Consider the following 22,799-nt stretch of genomic DNA (forward strand, 5'->3'; position numbering starts at 1 on the left):
CGGCCGTAGGCGGGGCTGTGGGTTACATGTGGGCGTGGCCTCGCCTAGACCACGCCTACCACCGGCCCGCCCGCGCCGCCCCGCCCCGCCCCGCCCGCCGCGAGGTCCCGCTCCGCCACCGCCGCTGTCGCCGCCGCCGCCGCCCGGGCCTCGCTGCTCGGTGCCGCCGCTCCGGTGCCGCCGGAGCCTCTCCGCTGGCGGCGGGATCTGGATTCACTCAAGCTGAGGGGCGTGCGCAACAGGCGGGCGGCGGGCCGGAGCAGAGGGCACGGCGAGAGAACGCAGCCGGTGACCGAACCCCCGGGGGGCGGCGAGCGTGAGGCCGCCCGGGGCCGGGCATGTGCGGCGGGGCGGCGGGCAGGGCGCCTGGGCAAGGGCGTTTGAAGGAAACGTGAAGCGCGGCGGCGGCGGCGGCGGCGGGATGGACGCGGCACCGGGCCGGAGCCCCGAGCCCCGGGAGAAGCCGCCGGTGCTGGATGGGGAGGCGGCGGGGCGCGGCGGAACGGGGACGGCAGCCGGTGCTCCGGGCGCGGCCTCACCGGCGGAGCAGATCGTGGCGGAGGGCGAGGCGGCGGCGGCGGGCACGGGAACGGGCACGGGCACGGGAACAGGAACGGGAACGGGAACGGGCACGGGAACAGGAACGGGAACGGGCACGTTCGTGCAGCGGCAGCTCGGGGCCATGCTGCAGCCCGCCGTGAACAAGTTCTCGCTGCGCATGTTCGGCAGCCACCGGGCCGTGGAGATCGAGCGGCAGCGGGTGAAGTCGGCCGGTGCTTGGATCATCCACCCCTACAGCGACTTCAGGTGGGACCCGGGAGCCGCTCCCCCCGCCGGGCCTCGGTGCCGCACCGGGTCCCGATCCCGGCGCTCCGATCCCGGCGCCCGTTACCGCCGCCGCTGTCCGTGGTGCTGAAGGCGGTCCCGCCGCTCTCCGCCTCACCGGGGCAACAAGTGCGGGGCTCCCTCCGCTCTGCCCCATCCCCGCACCGGCGCCGAGCGGCGGCTTCCCCCTCGGCGACCGGTTCCGCCGTGCTTCCTGACCGAGAGCTGCGCTGAGCGCGTCCCCACCGCCGCCGCAGCCCCACAAACGACTCGGCCGAGTTTCCCGTGCCTCGTCCTCTCCCGTTCCCTCGGGGCTCCCCGGTTGGCCCCCCCGACGCGGAGGAGCCGAGGGTCGCCGGGCTTTGCTCCCATCCTCTATCTGAGGGTGCGGCCCCGCCCAGCACCGTGGGCTCCATCCCGGGAGCGGGGCCTGGAGCTCCGTGACACCGGGAGAGCGCGGGGACGACCGCGGGGGGAGGACCCGGGCGTCACGGGGATGTTGAGTCATATGGGGTGGGCGCTCCGTAAGGCGGACGAAGCGGCCGTGCTGCCATCTCCGTGACACCGGCGACGCCCCCAGCCCGACCCGCGGCCCCGACACCTGTAGCGGATCCGCATCCCCGCGGCACGGAGAGCTGCGAGGCCTCCCAGCCCCACCGAACGGCCCTCAAGTTGGTGACCCCTAAACGCTGAAGGTGACACGGAGCCGAGCGGGCGGGATTACGGCGCGGTTGATCACATTACCGGGAGACACGAGGCCGTGCAGCGCGAGCCGTGCCCGTTCTGACGCCGAGCGAAGGACGGACGCGCGCTGCCCTAAAGAGCTTAAGCCGAAATCTGAGTCAGGAGCTCCCGGAGGCGGCGGCGGCTCTGCTGGGGGGGGGGGGGTGGGATGAGGTTTTACTTTCCGCCCCCCCCGCAACGATCCAGCCGTGGCCCCCGGGGGACTCCCAGCTCCCAGCCCCTTCCTGGGGGGGGGGGGGGGAGAGGGTGGACACCGCGGGACCCCCGTGGTGCTGCGACTTCTTCTTCCCCCCTTCCCCCCCCCCCCGCCCCGCTGCAGAGCAGAGATGTGGGACGCACGCACTGCTTTCCTTTTGGGATCCCGAGGTGCGTTCAGCCGTGGATGGGGATGCAGAACATCAGCACGAATCGGGCTCGGACCGAAGGCTGCGTGGGGTCCATGCAGACCCCCCCCCCCCAATCCGAGTCCCTGTGCCACCCCACAGCTCCTGCCCTCGTTGCCAGCTGAGCTCTCTCTAAACCCCTCTAAGCCCCGAGCTCTCATTTTTGCGACGGGTTTGGGCTCCAACTTTGATCCCGGATTTGTTCTCTCACCTCATTCCGCAGGTTTTACTGGGACCTCATCATGCTGCTGCTGATGGTGGGCAATCTGATCATCCTCCCCGTGGGCATCACCTTCTTCAAGGACGAAAACACCCCTCCCTGGATCGTTTTCAACGTCCTTTCGGACACTTTCTTCTTGGCCGACCTCGTCCTGAACTTCAGAACGGGCATCGTGGTGGAGGACAACACGGAGATCATCCTGGATCCCCACACCATCAAAATGAAATACCTGAAGAGTTGGTTCTTGGTCGACTTCATCTCCTCCATCCCGGTCGATTACATTTTCCTCATCGTCGATCTGGAGACGCAGGTGGACTCTGATGTCTACAAAACAGCCCGCGCTCTGCGCATCGTCCGCTTCACCAAAATCCTCAGCCTGCTGCGCCTGCTGCGCCTCTCCCGTCTCATCCGCTACATCCACCAATGGGAGGAGGTGGGACCCCCCCCCCCCGAGGGTCTCGGACCCCTTTTTGGGGGTCCTGCTGTCGGCCGGGGATCCCCGTGGGGGCACAGAGGGGGACGGACGTGTTTTCTCTGCAGCTCCTCTCCCTCCCCTTTCCCAGATCTTCCACATGACGTACGACCTGGCCAGCGCCGTGGTGAGGATCTTCAACCTCATCGGCATGATGCTGCTGCTGTGCCACTGGGACGGCTGCCTGCAGTTCCTGGTGCCCATGCTGCAGGATTTCCCCGAGGACTGCTGGGTCTCCATCAACCACATGGTGGTGAGTCCCCAACGCTCCGAGGCTTGGAGCCGCCCCCCGTGGCAGCAGCGGGGCGGTTTGAGGCCATTCACAGAATCACAGCATCACAGAACTGCAGGGGTTGGCAGGGAGCTGCAGAGCTCATGCAGTCCAACCCCCTGCCCCAGCCGTTCCTACAGCAGTCGCACAGCTCGGCATCCAGCAGGTCTGGAGCATCTGCAGAGCAGGAGACTCCAGCACCTCCATGGGCAGCCTGTTCCAGTGAGCAGTGGGACCATAGAGACACGTTGGGACCCATAGAGACATGTTGGGACCCATAGAGACACGTTGGGACCCATAGAGACACGTTGGGACCCATTGGGACCCATAGAGACACGTTGGGACCCATAGAGACACGTTGGGACCCATTGGGACCCATAGAGACACGTTGGGACACGTTGGGACCCATAGAGACACGTTGGGACCCACTGGGACCCATAGAGACACGTTGGGACACGTTGGGACCCATAGAGACACGTTGGGACCCATTGGGACCCATAGAGACACGTTGGAACCCATTGGGACCCATAGAGACATGTTGAGACCCATAGAGACATGTTGAGACCCATAGAGACACGTTGGGACCCATTGGGACCCACAGAAACACGTTGGGACCCACAGACTCCCCCCCTCCCTGTTCCATCGCTCCTCCCCTCACTGCACAGCCGTTCCTTCGCACATTGCTGCACAACTTCCTGTGCTCCATTTCCGGCCGTTTCCCCTCCTCCTGTCTCCACTCCCCACTGCAAACAGTCCATCCTCGCCATGCTGCCCCCACACCTCAGATATTCACAGACCTGGATCAGGTCCCCTCTCAGCCTTCTCTTCTCAAGGCTGAACAGACCCAGCTCACTCAGCCTTTCCCCATAGCAGAGATTCCTTCGTCCCGTTTCTATCTTGGCTGCTGCTGGAGTTGGATGAAAGGAATTTCACGTCTAAGAACCCCCCACAACCCGTCCTGAGCAGAGCTGTGCCCTCAGCTTGCATCGAATGCTTTCCTTCCCTTGGATGCTTGGGGGTCCGGGCTCTGAGGAGGGGCACCGGGGGGGGGGTGGGGGGCTCAGCTCCTTCCAGCTGCTCCCTCTCCTTGCAGAACGACTCCTGGGGGAAGCAATACTCGCACGCTCTGTTCAAGGCCATGAGCCACATGCTGTGCATCGGCTACGGCCAGCAGGCGCCCGAGGGGATGACCGACGTCTGGCTGACAATGCTGAGCATGATTGTGGGCGCCACCTGCTACGCCATGTTCATCGGCCACGCCACCGCCCTCATCCAGTCGCTGGATTCGTCCCGCCGTCAATACCAGGAGAAGGTCAGCAAGGGGGGGGGGGGGCTGGGCTGTGTCCCCATCGCCGGGGGCTCCTTTGGTCACGACGGGGTCAAGAAGGCAAAGTGCAGCTTGCCCGGCCTTGGCGTGCGCTCAGGAATTGGGGAGGGCGGCGGGACGGACGACGTCGAGTTCGGGGGCAGCGTTGATCTCCAGAGGGATCTGGGCAGGTTGGATCGATGGGCCGAGGTGACCCGGATGAGTTTCAATAGGGCCGAGTGCGGGGTGCTGCATTTGGGTCACAGCGACCCCAGGCGACCCTGCGGGCTTGGGGAGGAGCGGCTGGAAGCTGCCTGGTGCACAGGGAGCTGGGTGCGCTGATGGCAGCGGGCTGAAGGCGAGCCTGCAGTGTGCGCAGGGGGCCGAGAAACCAACGGCGTCCGGCTGGGATCAGGAGCGGCGAGGGGAGCAGGGAGGTCGTCCTGCCCTGCGCTCAGCGCTTGCGAGGCCTCAGCTCCGGCGCTGGGCTCAGGTTGGGCACCTCGGTACGGAACGGCCGTGGAGGGGCTGCAGCAGGGCCAGAGGAGGGCGGCGAGGCTGGGGAAGGGCTTGGAGGAGGTGGGCCGTGAGCAGAGAGCGAAGGAACGGGGCTGTTTGGTGCGGGGGAGAGGAGGCTGAGGAGACCTGGCTGCTCTCTGCCAGCGGCTGAAGGCGCCTGCGGCACGGCGGGGCTGCGCTCTTCTCCCCGGTGACGAGGGAAACGGCCTCCGTGGCCGGGGGAGGTTTGGGTCGGGCATCGGGAAGGAGAACTGCTGTACAGAAAGGGTGGCGAAGCGCCGGAATGATGGGCTGCGTGGGGAGGTGGTGGAGGCGCCGCGGCCGGGGTGTTTGCGGAGCGTTTGGATGCGGTGCTCAGGGCCGGGGTTGAGCAGAGGGCTGTGAGGCAGGGCAGGACGGGCAGCTGCGTGCCGGACCCGATGGTTTGAAGGTCTTTTCCAACCTGGGGGATTCTATGATTCTGTTCTATGGGGAGCTGTGGCGGGTGGGGACACATTGGGATGGTGGTAGGACAAGGGGGAATGGGTGTAAAGTGAGACTGGGAGGTTGAGGTTGGATATGAGGAGGAAGTTTTTCCCCCAGAGGGCGGTGAGGCACTGGCACAGGTTGCCCAAGGAGGCTGTGGATGCCCCAGCCCTGCAGGCATTGGAGGCCAGGCTGGATGTGGCTCTGGGCAGCCTGGGCTGCTGGTTGGAGACCTGCACACAGCAGGGTTGGAGCTGATGGCCGTTGTGGGCCTTTGCAACCCAGGGCATCCTATGAGTCAATGATTCTATGGGTCCCTATGGCACCCTATGGATCCTTATGGCACCCTATGGGTTCTTTGGGCAGCCTGGGCTGCTGGTTGGAGACCTGCACACAGCAGGGGTTTGGAGCTGATGGTCACTGCGCTCCTTTGCAACCCAGGCCAGTCTGTGATTCTGTGGGTCTCCATGAGTCTCAGTGGATTCTATGAGTCTATGGGCTCCCAGTTGGGTTGGGATGAACCATGGGTGGAGCTGGAGCTCACCCAGTGTAGGGGTGAAGTCCTGCCCTCCGTCCTGGGGCTGAGCTTTGGGGTGGGAGCTGTGGGGTGGGCATCTCCCGAGCCCCATCACGGCGCCCTCATGCCGACGTGCTCCATGCTGTCCCCGCAGTACAAGCAGGTGGAGCAGTACATGTCCTTCCACAAGCTGCCCGGGGACACCCGCCAACGCATCCACGAGTATTACGAGCATCGCTACCAAGGCAAGATGTTCGACGAGGAGAACATCCTGGGGGAGCTCAGCGAGCCGCTCAAAGAGGTGCAGGATTGGCCCTTGGTGGAATACAGGGCTGTGGGGTCGCTGCTGGGCCGGGCTGCTCCACGCTGAGCTGCTCCTCGCCTTACAGGAGATCATCAACTTCAACTGCCGCAACCTGGTGGCCAACATGCCGCTGTTTGCCAACGCTGACCCCAACTTCGTCACCGCCATGCTCACCAAGCTGCGCTTCGAGGTCTTCCAGCCTGGAGATTTCATCATCCGTGAGGGAACCGTGGGCAAAAAGATGTATTTCATCCAGCACGGGGTGGTCAGCATCCTCACCAAGGGCAACAAGGAGACCAAGCTGTCCGACGGCTCCTACTTTGGGGGTGAGGGGATGACAGAATCACAGATGGTTTGGGTTGGGAGCTCAGGGGTCCCGAAGCTGCGACCCCACAGCGCCTGCAAAGCCCCCGACCTGCCCACGTCTCACAGCAGCCCAGGCTGCCCAGGGCCCCATCCAGCCTGGCCTCCAAGCCCTCCAGCGATGGACGGGGCATCGCAGCCTCTCTGGGCAGCTCTTCAGCCCCTCACCGCTCTCCCAGCACACAACTTCCCTGACCCCCAGCCTCCAGCTGCCCTCCCTCCGCTTCCAGCCGTTCCCTGCTCTCATCTCCCCTGCCCAAGAGCTGCCTCCCCTCCTGGCTGCAGGCTCCCTGCAGGCTGCACTCAGCTCAGCCCCGGCTCCTCTTCTCCGTGCTGAACGAGCCCAGCTCCCTCAGCCTGGCTTTGCAGGGAGCTGCTGCAGCCCCTGCTCAGCCCTGCGGCTCCTCTGGCTCCTCTGCATCAATACGGGATGTGAGAGCAGAGGGAAATGGGAGGCATTCTGAACACTAAGGCTGTGTCTGTCCGAGCTCCTGGCGCTTCTCTCTGTGTCCGTGAAGCAACGGGGGGCTGCCGGGCCGGTGCTGAGCCCCTCGTCCCCCCTCACCCCCACATCCCTCTCTGCAGAGATCTGCCTGCTGACACGGGGCAGGCGGACGGCCAGCGTGCGAGCCGACACGTATTGCCGCCTGTATTCCTTGTCTGTGGACAACTTCAACGAGGTGCTGGAGGAATACCCCATGATGCGCAGAGCCTTCGAGACCGTGGCCATGGACCGCCTGGACCGCATAGGTGAGGAGCTGCCCCAAACCCCTCCGTCTGCTCCAGAGGGGTCCAGCGACAAGGAGGGGGGTTGGAACCCAACTGCAGTGATCTGCTTTGCTGCCAGGTGGGATCTGGGCTGTGCTGGGCTGTGCTGGGCTGTGCTGGGCTGTGCTGGGCTGTGCTGGGCAGTGCTGGCAGTGCTGGCAGTGCTGGGCAGTGCTGGGCAGTGCTGGGCAGTGCTGGGCAGTGCTGGGCTGTGCTGGGCTGTGCTGGGCAGTGCTGGCAGTGCTGGGCAGTGCTGGGCAGTGCTGGGCAGTGCTGGGCTGTGCTGGGCTGTGCTGGGCTGTGCTGGGCAGTGCTGGGCTGTGCTGGGCTGTGCTGGCAGTGCTGGGCTGTGCTGGCTGTGCTGGGCAGTGCTGGGCTGTGCTGGGCTGTGCTGGGCTGTGCTGGGCAGTGCTGGCAGTGCTGGGCTGTGCTGGGCTGTGCTGGGCTGTGCTGCTCACATTTGTGCTGCTTGGCATCGTCCCACTGCTCGTCCTCATCCCCCTTCTCCTGCTGAGGACAAACGGCCCCAAGACGCATCCTGGAGCTCTTGGGACCGGGGCTTTGCTCCTACTTCTCCCTCAGTGCTGAAGCCGGGACCCTCCCCAAAGCCTCCACCCCTAAACCCAGTGAAGATTCCTCGCTCCTCCCCTCCCCACCCCCAAACGGTGCCTCCGATGGCAGCGCTTTGCCTCACTCGCACCAACCGCTTCTCCCCCAGGCAAGAAAAACTCCATCCTGCTCCGCAAGCGCGCCGAGCACAGCGCGGGGCCCATCAACACCGAGATGATCCAGCAGATCGTGAAACACGACCAGGACGTGGCTCACAACATCCAGGAGCTGCAGCAGATGACGTTGGGCCGGGAGCTGAGCGGCAAACCGGTGATCTGGGAGCCTTTGGTTCACGCACCGCTGCAAACGGCCGCCGCCACCACCAACGTGGCCATCGCCCTGACCCACCAACACAGCCTGCAGGCCCACATCTTCCTGCCTCCTTCCTCCATCTCCAGCCCCCTCTCTCCCGAGGCCACGCTGCTCACCAAACCGGTGCGTCGCTCCCAGCCCAGCCTGGGGGGCTCTCGGCCCTCCTCCGTCAGCTCCCCATCCGGGGCTCCGTCCCACCTGCAGACGCCCGCCGCCGCCTCTCCGTCTTCGCCCATGCTGCAGTCCCAGGCGCCCCTGGAAAGCGGCGTCCAGCGGCCGGGGGCTCAGGGGAGCCTCGGGGCTCAGGGCCCCCAACGCGTGGGGCAGAAGGGGGAGATGGCGGCCAAGCAGCCCCCGGCGGCGGCGGCCCAACCGCAGCTCTCCAAGTCCCGCGGCGCTTCCGTCTCCACTTCTCTGCTGCAGCAGGCGGCGGGAGCCCCTTCCCCCAGCTCGGAGCCGCCGGCGGGGAGGACTCTCCATTACAGCCTGTCCAGAGCCACGGGTTCCCACATCTCGCTCCTGATGCAGCCTCAGCAGTTGGTGAAGCACCGGAGCATCCACGGGCTGCCCGTCGGGCGGCTCACGCAGGACGTCCGCCTCCTCTCTGCCTCGCAGCCCTCCCTGCCCAATAAAGTCGCCCAGCAAGCAGACGGGAGCTCCTTGCAGCAGGGCAGGAAATCCGCGGGGAACCTGGCCCGCAGGTCTTCCCCTTCGGTCTCCGGACTCCTCTCCAAGCCGGGTCCGGGGGTCCCGCACCCGCAGCAGATGCCTTCGGGATCCCCGGCGCAGCCGAACCGCCCCGCGGCCGCGGCTCCCGCCCCGCAATCCCCGGTGTCGGCGCCCCGCCCGGCGGCGGCTCCCTCCCGTAAGGGCTCCGTGGCCTTCAGCCCTGAAGTGGAAACGGGGAAACCCAAACTGCCGTCCAACATGTGAACCCCGTGGGTACGGAGCGACCGGCCGAGACCCGGCGGCGTCGGAGGGGCGGGGAGGTGAGCGGAGCTGCGGCAGCGCCGGGTTTTTGAGGAGGGGGCTCTCCTTTGGGACTCTGCTCCATCGCCGCCCCTCGAGGCCCTCCTGCAGGCACAGCCCTCACCCCAAATCCTTCGCGGGGTCCCAGCTGCCCGCAGGTCTCCCTCAGAGCCGGGACACTCCGTGCGTTCCCCCGCACCCGGGGTCGGGGTGATGCCAGACCCACACATCCCCTCCTCCAGCCCCAAGGAGCTGCCCGGCTGGTTGGGACGGGAGGGGCTGAGATCAGAGGGGGTCGGGGAGCAGTGCCTGCGGCCAGGAGGGACCGGGACCCCCCCCCCCGAACACACCGGGACCGCGTGCCTGGAGCCGGCGGTCCCGGAGCAGCGAGGCGCCGAGCCGGGGATGGGCGGCTGCTCCCGGTGCGGCTCCTCCGTTCCGTGGGGCCGGGGATGCGGCGAGAGGCACCGAACCCCACATCCGACCGCCTCCCCCCCCCCCCCCCCCCGAGCCGACAGCCAGCAACGTGTGAGTGTGAATCGTGGCTCCGTCGAGCAGCTGAGCTCCGCTTCGTCGTCGCTTTGGGCTCCGCCGTGTTAGCAGTCCCGATTAGAGCTGTGTTCCCAGACCCCCCACCCCCCCCCGCGCTGCTTTCGTTGCGCTCCGGGGTTCGGCAGCCGCTCAGCGGCCCCACGCAGCGGGTTGGGGTCGCGTCCCTCCGCGCGCTCCTCCTCCAAACTGAATCCCCCCGTCGCCCCCCCCGCACCGTTTGCGATGGGGCAGCGCGGTGGGAACCACGCGTGTGGCAGTCGGAGGGGGCGTCCAACACTGCCTTTTTTTCACGGACTTAAATCCTCCTCCCCCTCCCCAAAATCCCATCCAACTCCCCGTTCCCTGATCTTTCTTTTTTTTTTTTTTTTTAAATTATTATTATTTATTATTATTTTTTTGCTGGTTGTACATAATGGGTTTCCATAATAAAGAGAGATTCAGAGCCGGGCTGCGGAGTCTCATTCAGAGCGGGGGGGGGGGGGGGGTTGGAAATGGGTCCCATCGGGTCCCAACACCTGCAGCACAGAACACGTAGAGACCCCCGGGGGGGCGGGGGGGGATTTGGATATGGTGGGGGTCGTCCTCACTCAGCCTCGGGTAAAAGCTGAGCAGCTGTGCCCCCAACACCCCCTAAAATAACCCTAACCGTAACCCTAACCCTTAACCCTAACTCTTAACGCTTAACCTTAACGCTTAACCCTAACGCTTAACCCTAACCTTAACTCTAACCTTAACCCTAACTCTTAACCCTTAACCCTTAACCCCAACCCCAACCCCAACCCCCCCTTCGCAATTTGGGCTCCGGGGATTTTGTTTAACCTGTGGTCATCTTCCCCTTCTCCCTTTTAACCCGGGGCGGGGGGGGGGGGTCGGTAGCGCTGATTGCAGAGCGGAGTTTCAGCACCGCGGAGATTAACGGAGGTCTCGCGGGGGGGGGGGGGGGGGGGGTCGGGGGGCTCCGCTCGGAGCCGCTTAACGATCTCGCTCTGATTCGATTATTCGATGACAGCGAAGAGCTCGGAGCCAAAACCGACGGTGCTGCCCGAAACCCACGGGGCGATGCCGTGGAAATGCCATCCACCCCCCTCCCCCCCAAGTCCATCCCTTCATTCCCCCCCTCCCCCCTCGGCGGTTCGGGCCGCTCGGAGCCCCCCCACCCCATCCTCGTGCTGGGGGGGGGGGGATTAACACGCGGCACTGCTTGATTACAGCGGCAATGGTTGAGCTGAGCGGATTACGGCGGCTCAGCACAGCGCCAATGGCGGGGGGGGCAAAGGGGGGTGGTGGTAGCGGTGCCGCCCCTTTTGGAGGTCCCCCCGCTTTGGGTGACCGCCCCCCATCCGCCCCCACGGCCCCGCGGCACCGACCCCACCCGCCCCGCGCCCCCGCGTCCCGGCCGGGCCCTCGCTCCATTCGCTCTCTCCACCAATCACACGCCTCGGTCCCGCCCTTAGAGCTTTGCTATTGGCTCAGCCTCCTTGGACCCATCCTCATACGATGGAGTTCTCCAATTAGCGCACACGCCAGGTGCTCCAGGCACCGCCTCCTCCCCGCGCGTGGCACGCTGGGAGTTGCGGTCTGACGGCGGCGTTACCGCGCCGCGCCGCTTCCGTTGAGAACTACGAATCCCAGAATGCCCCGCGCGGCGCCGGGCGGAACGCTCGGAAAGGTCGCGGGGCAAGAAGAGGCGCAGAGCGGACGGGGCTGAGCGCGTCGGGGTCGCAATGAGCGCCGATGGGGGGAAGCGGGCGGCGGCCGAGGGGGAGCGGGAGGAGTTCGTGCGGTTCTTCCCGCAGATCGTCCGCGATCTGACGGAGGAAGGGATCGGGCATCCGGAGGTGGGCGACGCTGTGGCGCGGCTGAAGGAGGTGAGGATGTCGGCGGGGTGGGGATCGGTGGGTGTTGGGATCGTGGATATTGGGATCGGTGGGTAACCGGGACAGGCAGGTACTGGGACCAGCGGGTGGTGTGTGCTGGGATCAGCAGGTACTGGGATCGGTGGGTACCGGGACCTGTGGGTACTGGGAGCAGTGGGACGGGCAGGTACCAAGACTGGTGGGTGCTGGGATCGGTGGGTACCGGGACCCGTTGGTTCCGGGATTGGTTGGTACCAGGATCAGGAGGGACTGGGACCGGTGCGTGTTGGGAGCAGCAGGTGCTGGGTTCACTGGGTACTGGGACTGGTGGTTACTGAGATCAGTAGAAACTGGGACCAGGGGGTAACAGGACCGATGGGTGCTGGGTTCAGTGGGTGCTGGGATCGGTGTGACCTGGGAGCAGCAGGTACTGGGAACGGTGTGCAATGGGATCAGTGGGTACTGGGATCACTGGGTGCTGGGACTGGTGTGCCCTGGGAGCAACAGGTATTGGGACTGGTGTGCAATGGGATCACTGGTGTGCAATGGGATCAGTGGGTGCAATGGGATCAGTGGGTGCAATGGGATCACTGGTGTGCAATGGGATCAGTGGGTGCTGGGATCACTGGGTGCTGGGATCACTGGGTGCTGGGAGCAGTGTGCCCCGGGAGCTGCAGTTATCAGCTCTGCCCCCACTGACCGCCCCTCCCCGCAGGTTCTGCAGTACAACGCTCCAGGTGGGAAATGCAACCGAGGGCTGACGGTGGTGGCTGCGTTCCGGGAGCTGTCGGGGCCGGGGCAGAAGGATGCTGAGAGCCTGCGGCGTGCTCTGGCCGTGGGTTGGTGCATCGAGTTGGTGAGCGTTCAACCGAAGGCTGTGCTGGGGTCCCTCCGCCCCCCGGCAGCCCCCCAACGCACCCCTTGCAGTTCCAGGCTTTCTTCCTGGTGGCCGATGATATCATGGATCAGTCCCTGACGCGCCGGGGGCAGCTGTGCTGGTATAAGAAGGTGGGAGCGGAGGGGGCTGCCCTCAGCCTGGGGGGGCTGCAGGGCTGGCTGGGCTGTGACCGTTTCGTGCCCCCCCCCCGGTGCAGGAGGGGATCGGTTTGGATGCCATCAATGACGCCTTCCTCCTTGAGTCCTCTGTGTACAGAATGCTGAAGAAATACTGCGGGCAGCAGCCGTATTACGTGCATCTGCTGGAGCTCTTCCTGCAGGTGAGGCCCCCCGGACCCCCCGGCTTTCCTTGGGGCTGACCCACCTCAGATCTCAGGCTTCTCCTCCAGTCCTGGGCTGTGTCCTCCCTCCAGGCGTGGGAGGAGCCGAGTTTGGGCTGGAAGTGGAGGGTTTTGTTGTTTTCATGGGGATTGAGTGAAAAAACCCTTCCTCTTCAGACCGCCTACCAGACTGAGCTCGGGCAGATGCTGGACCTCATCACAGCTCCCATTTCCAAAGTGGATTTGAGTCAATTCAGTGAGGAGAGGTAAAGAAACCCAAGGGGATGGCAGTGCTGGCCTGGCTGTGGTTGGCTCTGCTTGCTGTCCCTTCCAGGCTGCAGAGCAGACAGGCGGCTCCCAGCTCACTGCTGTCATCTTTGGGCAACGAACCTCATTCAGTGTCAGGACCCGGTGGTGGCTCAGAGGGAGACGCTGCCTTCCTCCTGTGCTGAGCAGCAGTTCGAGGGCCTTTCCCACTGAGCACCACCCCCCACCACAGGTACAAAGCCATCGTCAAGTACAAGACTGCCTTCTACTCCTTCTACCTCCCCGTGGCTGCTGCCATGTTCATGGTGAGTTCTGCAGGAAGGGGTCGGGCTGCCAACGCTCGGCGCCACTCCGACCAGCAGGGCGGCTGCTGCAGAACATAAAGGGGGTAAAAAAAGGATGCTGAAAGCTTTTTGGTTTTCCCTCCCCGTTCTGAGGTTGGGATCGACAGTAAGGAAGAACACGAGAATGCCAAAGCCATCCTGCTAGAGATGGGGGAATACTTCCAGATCCAGGTAGGAGACCTCCCTCCCCTCACCCCGCGTGTTGCCCAGCAGTGGCGGGGCTGAGCTTCCCATCCCTGCGCAGGATGATTACCTGGACTGCTTCGGGGACCCGGAGCTGACGGGGAAGGTGGGCACAGACATCCAGGACAACAAGTGCAGCTGGCTGGTGGTGCAGTGCCTGCAGCGCGTCACACCGGAGCAGCGGCAGCTCCTGGAGGTACAGCGCAGCCCCCATCACAGAACCACAGGATGGCCTGGGTTGCAAAGGAGCGCAGCGGCCATCAGTTCCAACCCCCTGCTGTGTGCAGGTGGCCAACCAGCAGCCCAGGCTGCCCTGAGAACCCATAGGGTGCCATAGGGATCCATAGGGAGCCATGAGACCCTACAGGGTGCCATAGGGACCCATAGAATCATTGACTCATAGGCTGGGTTGCAAAGGAGCACAACGGCCATCAGCTCCAACCCCTGCTGTGTGCAGGGTCACCAACCAGCAGCCCAGGCTGCCCTGAGAACCCATAGGGTGCCATAGGGATCCATAGGGTGCCATAGGGACCCATGGTGTGCCATAGGGACCCAAAGAATCATGGACTCATAGAACGGTCTGGGTTGCAAAGGCCCACAACAACCATCAGTTCCAACCCCCTGCTGTGTGCAGGTCTCCAACCAGCAGCCCAGGCTGCCCAGAGAACCCATAGGGTGCCATAAGGATTCATAGGGAGCCATAGGGATCCATAGGGAGCCATTAGACCCTACAGTGTGCCATAGGGATCCATAGGGAGCCATAGGGATCCATAGGGTGCCACAATCATAGAATCATCACAGAATCCTAGGATGCCCTGGGTTGCAAAGGCCCACAACGGCCATCAGCTCCAGCCCTGCTGTGTGCAGGTCTCCAACCAGCAGCCCAGGCTGCCCAGAGCCACATCCAGCCTGGCCTCCAATGCCTGCAGGGCTGGAGCATCCACAGCCTCCTGGGTTGCCCTGACCCCGCTGCTGCAGCACTTGGCCTTATTGAACCCCAGCATACAGAGCTGCAGCGGCCCCACGCAGCCCCTCGACCTCCCTGTGTTGTGTTTGCAGGAGAATTACGGCCGTAAGGAGCCCGAGAAGGTGGCAAAGGTGAAGGAACTCTATGAGACCGTGGGGATGAGGGCTGCGTTCCAGCAATACGAGGAGAGCAGCTACCGGCGCCTGCAGGAGCTGATTGAGAAGCACTCGAACCGCCTCCCCAAGGAGATCTTCCTCGGTCTGGCACGGAAAATCTACAAACGCCAGAAATGAGGGACTGGGGCCGGCACTGTGCCCTGTGCTCTGCGTTGGGTGGTTTTGCAGCCCCGGACCCGGTGCTTCTCCCGTCCCTTTATATCCGGGGTTGCGGGTCTCTCATGCCCATCTCGGTGCCGTCAGTCTGTGTGTCAATAAACGTAATTTATTGCTGTTCTGCCTCTTCTGGTCGTGATGACGATGCGGTGCTGAGGGCGGATCGTTCCCCCCACCCCCCTCCACCCGCCCCCCTCCCCCGACGGGGGCTGCGCTCAGCGGGGCGGGCGGTTCGGTTCGGCTCCTCCCCGCCGCATTCAGAGCCCGGAGCCGCCGCAACGCGGAGCGGTGAGCGGGGCTGGGGGAGGGGGGGGAGCTGGGGTTCCCCTGCGGGTTCCGGGGCTGCGGGAGGGGTGGTCTCACGGCCCTGGGGGGGTTTGTTCCAAGGATGGGGCCCCGTGAGGGCACGAACCGCCCGCAGCGCTGCGCTGCAGTCGGGATGCTCGGAGCAATGCGGCACGCTGCGGTGATGGCTGCGGCCGGGGGCTCCTCCCGCGTGGTTCGGACCTCCGCCCGGCGACGCTCCGTCCTCAGAGCCCTCCCGGGGCTCCTCACCCGTGGCCGGTGGACGGCGGCGGCTCCGGTTGACGTTTCAAGGGCGTTTTCTCCTTGACGGCGCCTCGGAGCCGCTCCCTGCCTGCCGGAGCGATCCCGGCGCCGCGGCCCCGCACCCATCCCCGCTCGGTGCCTCCCAGATCAGCGGCCGCATCCCGGCTCCGTGTCGGTTCTCCTCCAGGTCTGCGCTGCTGTCAAGGCACGGAAAGGCCCTCGGCGTTGGGAGGAGCTGGATGGTGTGAGCCGAACCGCCGTGCGGCTCTGCGCGGAGCCCCGCTGCTCGCAGCAGGATCGGCGTCATGCTGGCTCCGAAGAAAGGGCTGCTGTGTAACCTCAACCACATCCACCTGCAGCACATCTCCCTGGGGCTGCACCTCTCCCGGCACCCGGAGCTTCAGGACACCGCGGGGCTCGGGGACCAGAAGTGCTGCAGCAGCTGTCGGGAGAGCTGTGAGCAAGTAGATGCCAATTCCAACAACCCCTCCTTGAAATGTCACTGCTGCGAATCCCACACCGGGCTGCCCGTGACGCTGGGCCTGCAGGACCAGGCGGCTCCGGAGGATTTCCCCCACCTGCAGGATGGGGAGGAGGTGGTTTCCCCCTCTGATCCGCCTTCCACCTCCTCCTCGGTCAGCAGCTGCTCAGATTTCAGCCTGGACGAGTCGCCGGTGTCTGTGTACTACAGAGGGTTCTCAGCAGAAAGGCCCCAATCCCCTACAGAGCCGCCCAGCGCAGCTCCTGCAGAAGATGCAGAGCTGCTGCCTGGGGCAGGTGATGGAAGAGACGCCAACCTCAACCCAGCAGCGCTCCAGGGAGAGGAGGACCTCATTGGAGAGAGCCCCGACAGCCTCTGCAGCAGCAGCTCACTCGACTCACAGTACAATGAAGCCTCTCCCAGTGCGGCCGCGCAGCAGATCACAGCCAGCTCCATCGACCTCGACCCCAACTGCAACCCCCTGCCCGACCCCACTGTTGCACCACCGGCACCAGCTGTGCCGTGCAGCTGGGAGCAGAACCTGAGCAGCGCTCCCAAACCACGGCTGAGCAGCGTTCCTCCTCCCATCCCACCGCGGCCCAAGAGGCGGCTGCAGCTCCTCAATGGGCACGGAGCAGAACGGCCCGCCCTGCCCGCGAGGCCAGCAGCACCCGAGCCCGGCGCTGAGCTCTGCAGAGACGCAGCGAAGAAGAACATCACCTCCTTCCATGAGCTCGCCCAGAAGAGGAAGAAGAACACCGTCGGGACCGCTCCCATCCCAGCCAGGGTGGATCGAAGCGACTGGCTGATCGTTTTCTCACCCGACACCGAGCTGCCGCCCCACAGCGAGCTCCTGCCCAGCACTGCGAGCCGGGAGCCAACACAGCCCCAGCAGGACTGGGGGGTGAAGCCTTCCAGCTCCGTGCAGAGGGAGATCACCACGTTCAAGGAGCTGCGCTACCGCAGTGCCTCCAACAAACCCAAACCGCCGGCCCCGCAGCGCCCACCCGCACCCCCGGGGGGCTCGAGTGGCTCCAGCTGGGTGCCACCTGCGGTGCTGGGGGGGCGGCTGCCAGCACCCCCTGAGAACCACCAGGCGCGGAGGAGACCCCGACCCTCCCTGCAGCCCATCGCGGAGGGACGGCCGCGGGATGCAGAACTGCCCACGCAGAGCCGCCCTGGGGAGCGCTTTGACTGCGACACCCGGACCTGGAGGAGTGGGGGGTCCGGTGGGGACCCCCGGGGGTCGGGAGAAGCTGAGCACGGAGAGGAGACACATCAGGAGGGTAAGAGCCACAGCCAGCCCTGGGGGTGCAGGGTGCCTGTTTCTGGGGCATTGAGCCACGGCTGCAGGTGGGTGGGAGAACTTTGGGACACGGGGGGCTGCAGGGCCGGGGCTTTGCACAGGGTGACGTTCGGGTCGTTACAACCCCTCGTGTCACTGCTCCGTTGCTCCGTTGCTCCGCGCTGGACGGGGCCGAGCCGCTCTCATTTCCCCGTCCCTCAGCTCTGCGGCAGCGGCTGCTCGGGAAGCAGAGGCGGTGCGCGGGGTCTGGGGCTGCCCTCCCAGCTCCTCCCGTCCTCCATTCTCCCCCGTTCCTCTCCCCGTCCGACCCGCAGGGAAATGCCCTGGGCGGGCCCCGAGCGCCGCCGGGCCCGGCCCTGCCCTCCCCGCTCCCCTCCGCCCTTCCCCTCCCCGCGGTCTCCGGCTCCATGAGCGAGCTGCCCCCGCCCGGCCCCGGCCCCGCTTCCCGGCGCGGTGGGTGCCCCATCGGACCGCCGCAGCCCCGCGCCCTCCCTGAAGCCCCGGCCCTTCTCGCAGTCCGGCCTTCCCCACCCGCCGCCGGAGCTCCGGGCGCAGCGCAGCCCCACGGGGACGGCCCGGAAGGACGGCGGGGCGCTCTGGCGGAGCAGAAGAAAGGTAACGGGGCCCTGCGGGGCGGAGGGCTGGGAGGGGCGGATGGGCGGAGCTGCGGGGCCGCAGAGGGGCAGCTCCTGCTGCCTACGGGCAGCCCTTGAGGCCTTACGGGCTCCTCCGGAAGCCTACGGACACCCCTGAGGCCTGCAGGAGCCCCTCGAGGCCTGCGGGCCCCTCTTGAGGCCTGCAGGCTCCTCCTGAGGCCTACAGGCACTCCTTGAGGCCTGGGGTCACCTTCTGAAGCCTATGGGCCCCTCCTGAGCTTTGTGGGTATCTCCTGGGGCCTACAGGCACCCCATAAGGCCTATAGGCCCCCCTTGAGGCCTACGGACCCCTCCTGCAGGCTACAGGCTCCTCCTGAGGCCTACAGGCGCCCCTTGAGGCCTAGGGGTACCTCCTGAAGCCTATGGGCCCCTCTTGAGCACTGTGGGTATCTCCTGGGGCCTGTAGGCCCCCCTTGAGGCCTGCAGGCACTTCCTGAGAAACACGGGCACCTCCTGTAGCCTACAGGCATCTCCTGTGACCCCTTGGGCACCTCCTGAGACCTATGAGAACCTCAGTGCAGCCTGTGCCCCTTCCCCCTGCCTTAATCACAGCCACCTTGCAGCGCTGAGGAGCTGCAGGGCCCCACAGGGACACCCCGCACTCCCCCATGGTCTGTCCGGGCCGGGGGTGGGTTGGGGTGCATCTGAGTGCATTGACATTTTCCTTCCTGTCAGCTCTGCTGATTGCTGTCAGCACCGCTGTGGATAAAGTCATCGCCCACTTCAGCTCCGCACGGAACCTGGTGCAGAAGGTGAGGGCCCAGCTTGGGTGGGTGGAAGGGAGGAGGGACTCTGGGGGCTTTGGCAGTGGCTCTGTGTTTTATCATACCCCAGTTCCCCATCTCTGGAGTTCAGAAGGAGCTCTGCGGGAAGGATCCCATTGTCTCCTCCCTCCCTTTTCTCCCTGTCTCTACACACTGCTGCCTCTTGCCTTCAGGCTCAGCTGGGGGACAGCTGGCTCAGCCCTGACGTGGGCTACCTGCTGCTGCACACCCTGTGCCCTGCGCTCTATGGTCTGGTGGAGGACGGGCTGAAGCCCTACCAGAAGGATGTCATCACAGGACAGAGGAGGAACTCGCCCTGGAGTGTGGTGGAAGCCTCCGTGAAGACAGGTGGGTGTGGGGAGACGTTGGGACGAGCACCTCTGAGCCCTTTTCCTGCCTGGCCGCTGGCTGGGGAGGGTTTGTACCCAGTGCAGTGATTCTCTGCATGCTTTGTATCACGCAGGCCCCAACGCCCGCTCTCTCCACAACCTGTGCTGGCGTGTGGCCGGGCTGGCCCCTCTCAGCAGCACCAGGCAGAAGTTTCATGCTTTTATCCTTGGCCTTTTGAAGTGAGTGCTGGCCCAGGCTGCCCCTGCTGTGACGGGAGGCTGGAGCGGAGTCCTGGGAACTCTAACTTGGGTTTCTTTTACTTTGTCCAGTACGAAGCAGCTGGAGCAGTGGGTCTCACACCTGCAGAATAGCCCAGGTAGGACGCAATGCCCCCCACCACGTCACGAGACCCTTGGGGTGTTTGTAGAGGCAGGGTGGTACCCCCGTACCCGTTCCACACACAAAGCTTGGCCAGGATTTCCACAGTGGACAAGGGCCTTGATTTCCATGGCTGTTCTGCTGGATGAGGGCGATCGGGGCGACCAGTTTGGAAGCAATGAAACCCTCTTTGACCTGCTGGCATGGGAGGGTTCTTTGGGTAAGGGATGGGGACATTTTCCAGCCCTACAGCGCCGTCCATATTTTGCAGGTGTCATCTCCGTGCTGTATTTTCCTACGGCTTTCTTTGCTCTGAGCCAAGGCCCTCTCCCCCACCTCGCTGACGAACTGCTGCTGCTCCTCCAGCCCCTCTCGGTGCTGACCTTCCACCTCGACCTGCTCTTTGAGCACCATCACCTCTCTGTGGACATAAGGCCTTTGTCACGGCGGATGGAGTCACCCCCATCTCCTGCCCATCGCTTTGCTCAGGGGGCTTCGCAGCCACCGGAGGGCCAAAGCGGCGCCGCGGGGGCCAGCCTGGAAGACGAGCTGCCTCCCGATACTCTGGGGAGGGCACCCGCAGCAGAGGAGAGCCCACGCTCCCACTGCCAAGCAGCTGTGCACAGCCCGCTGCCCGGCCCGCAGGTGGGGGCTGCCCTGCAGCAGACCTTCCAGCACGTGCTGCGTTGGGGCGACCAGCTCAGCCGTGCTTTCCTGGGAGCTGACAGCTTCCCGGGGGCAGTCAGGCCTGAGGCAGGCCCTTGGGATACAGGGGCTGGCCCCAGCAGCTGGTGGGCCCAGCTGAGCCAGGTCTCCAGAATTTACACTGCTCCCAGCAAGGAAAGATTCCCCTTCGTCTGGTGGACGAAGCTGCGGACGGCTGCGGGGGATTCCAGCCCTGGCCAGGCGGCTCGACCCCAAACCCCTCCAAGAGAGCCTAAAGGCACTGAGCTGCAGCTGCTTCAGACCAAAGCTATCCCTGAACTCTCCAGTCCCAACTCCAGCAGCAGTGCTGACACCTCTGTGACCTCTTCCCCCGAAGACCTCGTCCTGCTCGCTGGAGCCGCTCCAGCTGCTGGAGAGAAACCTCCGGCTGCTTCTCCACAGCCTGGTGCAAGCAGGAGCCAGGCTGCACCTCCTGACCCAGGGGCCTGCAGTCCTGGCCCCGACAGGGGCAGCTGGCTGGGCCGACTCTTTGGAGCCAGCAGCCCCTCTGCCAGGAGCTCCCCTCCCAGCCCTGACGCCATCTCAGTGAGATCCAGGTGAGACCCAGTGGGGCAGGCGGGGGTGGGGAGCAGCAGGAGCTCATGGTTGGTGCTCAGCGGTGTTATCATGGCCCTCCCCAGCTCCCACATCACCAGAACTAAGCTTGTTGGCCTGACAAGCGTGCTTGGCCTGTGCACACGCCACGGCATCGACTCCGGGCTGCAGTCAGCAGCAAAATTTCAGTGTCCCCATCACTGCACAGTGCCTCGTCCCATCCAGCTGCATGCACACGCACTCACAGCCCCAGCAACTTGCTGGCTCGTGGTCTTTTCCATACGGTGGCCGTAGGCTGGGTAGGAAAGGCATTCCCAAACGAGCTTGTGGCTTCTTTTGCTTTGTGCAGGAGACCCTCCAGCTGGCTGGCGCCCAGCTCCCGTGTCCTGGCCGTGGTGGTGAAGGGGCTGGCCGAGAAGAGCCGTGCTCCAGAACAGCCTGAGAAGCAGCTGCCTGATTCACCGCAGTCCCACAGGTGATGCAGGGCTCTGCCTGGGGCTGAAAGAACGGCTGGTGGGTGGTGGGTTGTGGGTTTTTTTTGGGGGGGGGTCCCTGGGGCACAGATCCGCAGCGGTGTTTGTTGCGCAGAGCGGTCCGGGCGCTGTGTGACCACACCGGTGCCGCTGACGGTCACCTGAGCTTCCAAAAAGGGGACGTTCTGCAGCTGCTCTCCACCGTGGATGAAGACTGGATCCGTTGCTGCCATGGAAACAGCACTGGCCTCGTTCCTGTGAGCTACACGTCTCTGATTTTGTGAGGAGGAGATGTGAGGAAGCAGCTGAGCTTGCAGCAGCGCCATCCCTGCCCCATCTCCGCCACCTCCAGGCCTGGATGCTCTGCAGGGCTCCTTGCTGCAGTGCCGGCCCGCTGCTCCTTGCAGTCGCCTCCTGTGGCTGCTGCCACCTCACCACAGCCCCTCGTCAGGATCTGCTCTTGTTCGTGTTCCCTCAGCTGCTGCCCACATGTGAGGGCCACCAGGGTCCCCATCCCCGTGCATTACTCTCAGTCCCACGCGCTGCCCCTGTGTCCCATCGCTGCCACCACGCGCCCCGCTGCGCCGCAGGGCTGCTGACCCAGGCCGGCCCCAAGCGCCCCGCGCCGTCCCAACGCCCTGTAAATAGTTGTAACCACGGGAAGATGCTCATTCTGGGGGAAATAAAGGCTGTGACTCTGTGTGCTCGGGTGCTGCAGTCACTGCGGGCACGGGGCTGGGAAAAGCTCCAAAGGTTGGCTGTGTTTGAAGCTCTGCTGTCTGTGGGTTTGTTCTGCTGCTGGTCCCCTCAAGTGAAGCCCTTCCTTCCCTGTGCTTTGTGAGCAGAGGGTTCCGTGCTTTGCTCCAGGTCAAACCTGGTGCTGTTCTGAGGGAGGGGATTTCAGGGTTTTCTCCTGACTTGGGGATTTGCACCCAACTGTGTGGGGCTCCCCGGTCTGTGGATATGCTGGAGAGTCCAACAGTGGCAGGAGGGAGATTGCAGCGCAGGGGACCCCAGCCCAGGCCCACAGCCCTGACCAGGCTCTGCTCCCTGCTCCCAGCACGTTCAGCAGCCCCGTTCCATTGCGGGGGCAGATGAGCCATCGCTGAGCACACAAGCAGCGTCCTGCTTTGAGGATAAAGCCGATCTGTTTTTATTCTGTTCTCATTTTCATTTATCTCTCTGGAATTTTGGCTTTTAGATGAGGGATGCTGCATCTTAATTGGAATGTTATCTGGATTGCCCTAAGTAGGTTTGATTGAATGCCACGGCTGCCTCTGGACTTTGAAATGAGGTCAAAGCAGCAGGAGATTAATCCAGGTACTTTTTCCATTACTGTTTTTTAAAGCACTAAATCTATGGCATGGTACCTGTGGTTTAAAAGAGACAATGCAAGGGTATGGGCCAAGCACGGCATTTTAACAACGCCACAGAGGCCAGGAAATGGAAAGAAAAACTGATTTACATCAGAACGAATCCTCAACATGTATTGAATTCCTCCAAAAAACATTTTATGCCCAGAAATTACTTTTGAACCATAGCAAGTCCCTAAAGGAGGAGTTGTGAGGACCGCGGCCCCTTGGTGCCAGCAGTGTCAGGGAGTGCAGGGCTGCAGATGCCTCCAAGGACCCCAAGAAAGGATGCAGGGCTCCCAATCTCCATCTCTCTGCTGCTGCACCCTGTGCTCCACGTGGCCAAGCAGCACATCAAAGAAACACAGCATGGTTTGGGTTGGGAGCTCAGGGGTCCCAAAGCTGCGACCCCACAGCGCCTGCAAAGCCCCCGACCTGCCCACGTCTCACAGCAGCCCAGGCTGCCCAGGGCCCCATCCAGCCTG

General features: G+C 64.4%; 3 protein-coding genes across 4 annotated transcripts; all 3 read left to right on the forward strand.

Annotated features, from left to right (window-relative positions):
- The first annotated feature begins 119 nt into the window (after nucleotides 1-119).
- Nucleotides 120-9,675, forward strand: HCN3 (hyperpolarization activated cyclic nucleotide gated potassium channel 3). Its single transcript, XM_052705529.1, has 8 exons — nucleotides 120-807; nucleotides 2,176-2,605; nucleotides 2,736-2,897; nucleotides 4,009-4,227; nucleotides 5,877-6,023; nucleotides 6,112-6,352; nucleotides 6,975-7,139; nucleotides 7,876-9,675. The coding sequence occupies exons 1-8, from the start codon at nucleotides 422-424 to the stop codon at nucleotides 9,009-9,011; spliced, it is 2,886 nt and encodes a 961-aa protein (XP_052561489.1). The 5' UTR covers nucleotides 120-421; the 3' UTR covers nucleotides 9,012-9,675.
- A 1,590-nt stretch (nucleotides 9,676-11,265) lies between these two features.
- On the forward strand, nucleotides 11,266-14,882 carry FDPS (farnesyl diphosphate synthase). The gene is made up of 9 exons (XM_052705545.1): nucleotides 11,266-11,467; nucleotides 12,171-12,311; nucleotides 12,383-12,463; nucleotides 12,550-12,672; nucleotides 12,850-12,938; nucleotides 13,172-13,244; nucleotides 13,377-13,454; nucleotides 13,528-13,662; nucleotides 14,526-14,882. The coding sequence occupies exons 1-9, from the start codon at nucleotides 11,324-11,326 to the stop codon at nucleotides 14,724-14,726; spliced, it is 1,065 nt and encodes a 354-aa protein (XP_052561505.1). The 5' UTR covers nucleotides 11,266-11,323; the 3' UTR covers nucleotides 14,727-14,882.
- An 80-nt stretch (nucleotides 14,883-14,962) lies between these two features.
- On the forward strand, nucleotides 14,963-21,666 carry RUSC1 (RUN and SH3 domain containing 1). Of its 2 annotated transcripts, XM_052705528.1 has the most exons (10): nucleotides 14,963-15,053; nucleotides 15,502-17,081; nucleotides 17,618-17,716; nucleotides 18,433-18,509; nucleotides 18,695-18,869; nucleotides 18,985-19,090; nucleotides 19,181-19,227; nucleotides 19,501-20,491; nucleotides 20,839-20,964; nucleotides 21,078-21,666. In XM_052705528.1, exons 2-10 carry the CDS (start codon nucleotides 15,620-15,622, stop codon nucleotides 21,244-21,246), a joined length of 3,252 nt encoding a protein of 1,083 aa, XP_052561488.1. In that variant the 5' UTR covers nucleotides 14,963-15,053; nucleotides 15,502-15,619; the 3' UTR covers nucleotides 21,247-21,666. The 2 variants fall into 2 exon arrangements, with proteins under 2 accessions (XP_052561488.1, XP_052561487.1); XM_052705527.1 differs by lacking the exon at nucleotides 14,963-15,053 and having other exon boundaries at nucleotides 15,410-17,081.
- Nucleotides 21,667-22,799: the final 1,133 nt, after the last annotated feature.

The sequence above is a fragment of the Tympanuchus pallidicinctus genome, unplaced genomic scaffold, assembly GCF_026119805.1.
Source record: "Tympanuchus pallidicinctus isolate F22 unplaced genomic scaffold, pur_lepc_1.0 scaffold59, whole genome shotgun sequence".
NCBI classification, from domain to species: Eukaryota; Metazoa; Chordata; class Aves; order Galliformes; family Phasianidae; genus Tympanuchus; species Tympanuchus pallidicinctus.

What these genes read in the sequence shown, in the direction of transcription:
- RUSC1 (XM_052705528.1), top strand. Translation starts at nt 15,620, where the DNA reads ATGCTGGCTCCGAAGAAAGGGCTGCTGTGTAACCTCAACCACATCCAC. An exon ending in TCTGGCGGAGCAGAAGAAAG is followed by an intron (nt 17,717 to 18,432) that starts GTAACGGGGCCC and finishes CCTTCCTGTCAG; the next exon opens with CTCTGCTGATTGCTGTCAGC. An exon ending in ACACCTGCAGAATAGCCCAG is followed by an intron (nt 19,228 to 19,500) that starts GTAGGACGCAAT and finishes CATATTTTGCAG; the next exon opens with GTGTCATCTCCGTGCTGTAT.
- FDPS (XM_052705545.1), top strand. Translation starts at nt 11,324, where the DNA reads ATGAGCGCCGATGGGGGGAAGCGGGCGGCGGCCGAGGGGGAGCGGGAG. An exon ending in TGGGTTGGTGCATCGAGTTG is followed by an intron (nt 12,312 to 12,382) that starts GTGAGCGTTCAA and finishes CACCCCTTGCAG; the next exon opens with TTCCAGGCTTTCTTCCTGGT. An exon ending in GGGAATACTTCCAGATCCAG is followed by an intron (nt 13,455 to 13,527) that starts GTAGGAGACCTC and finishes ATCCCTGCGCAG; the next exon opens with GATGATTACCTGGACTGCTT.
- HCN3 (XM_052705529.1), top strand. Translation starts at nt 422, where the DNA reads ATGGACGCGGCACCGGGCCGGAGCCCCGAGCCCCGGGAGAAGCCGCCG. An exon ending in TCTCCATCAACCACATGGTG is followed by an intron (nt 2,898 to 4,008) that starts GTGAGTCCCCAA and finishes CTCTCCTTGCAG; the next exon opens with AACGACTCCTGGGGGAAGCA. An exon ending in GGACCGCCTGGACCGCATAG is followed by an intron (nt 7,140 to 7,875) that starts GTGAGGAGCTGC and finishes CTTCTCCCCCAG; the next exon opens with GCAAGAAAAACTCCATCCTG.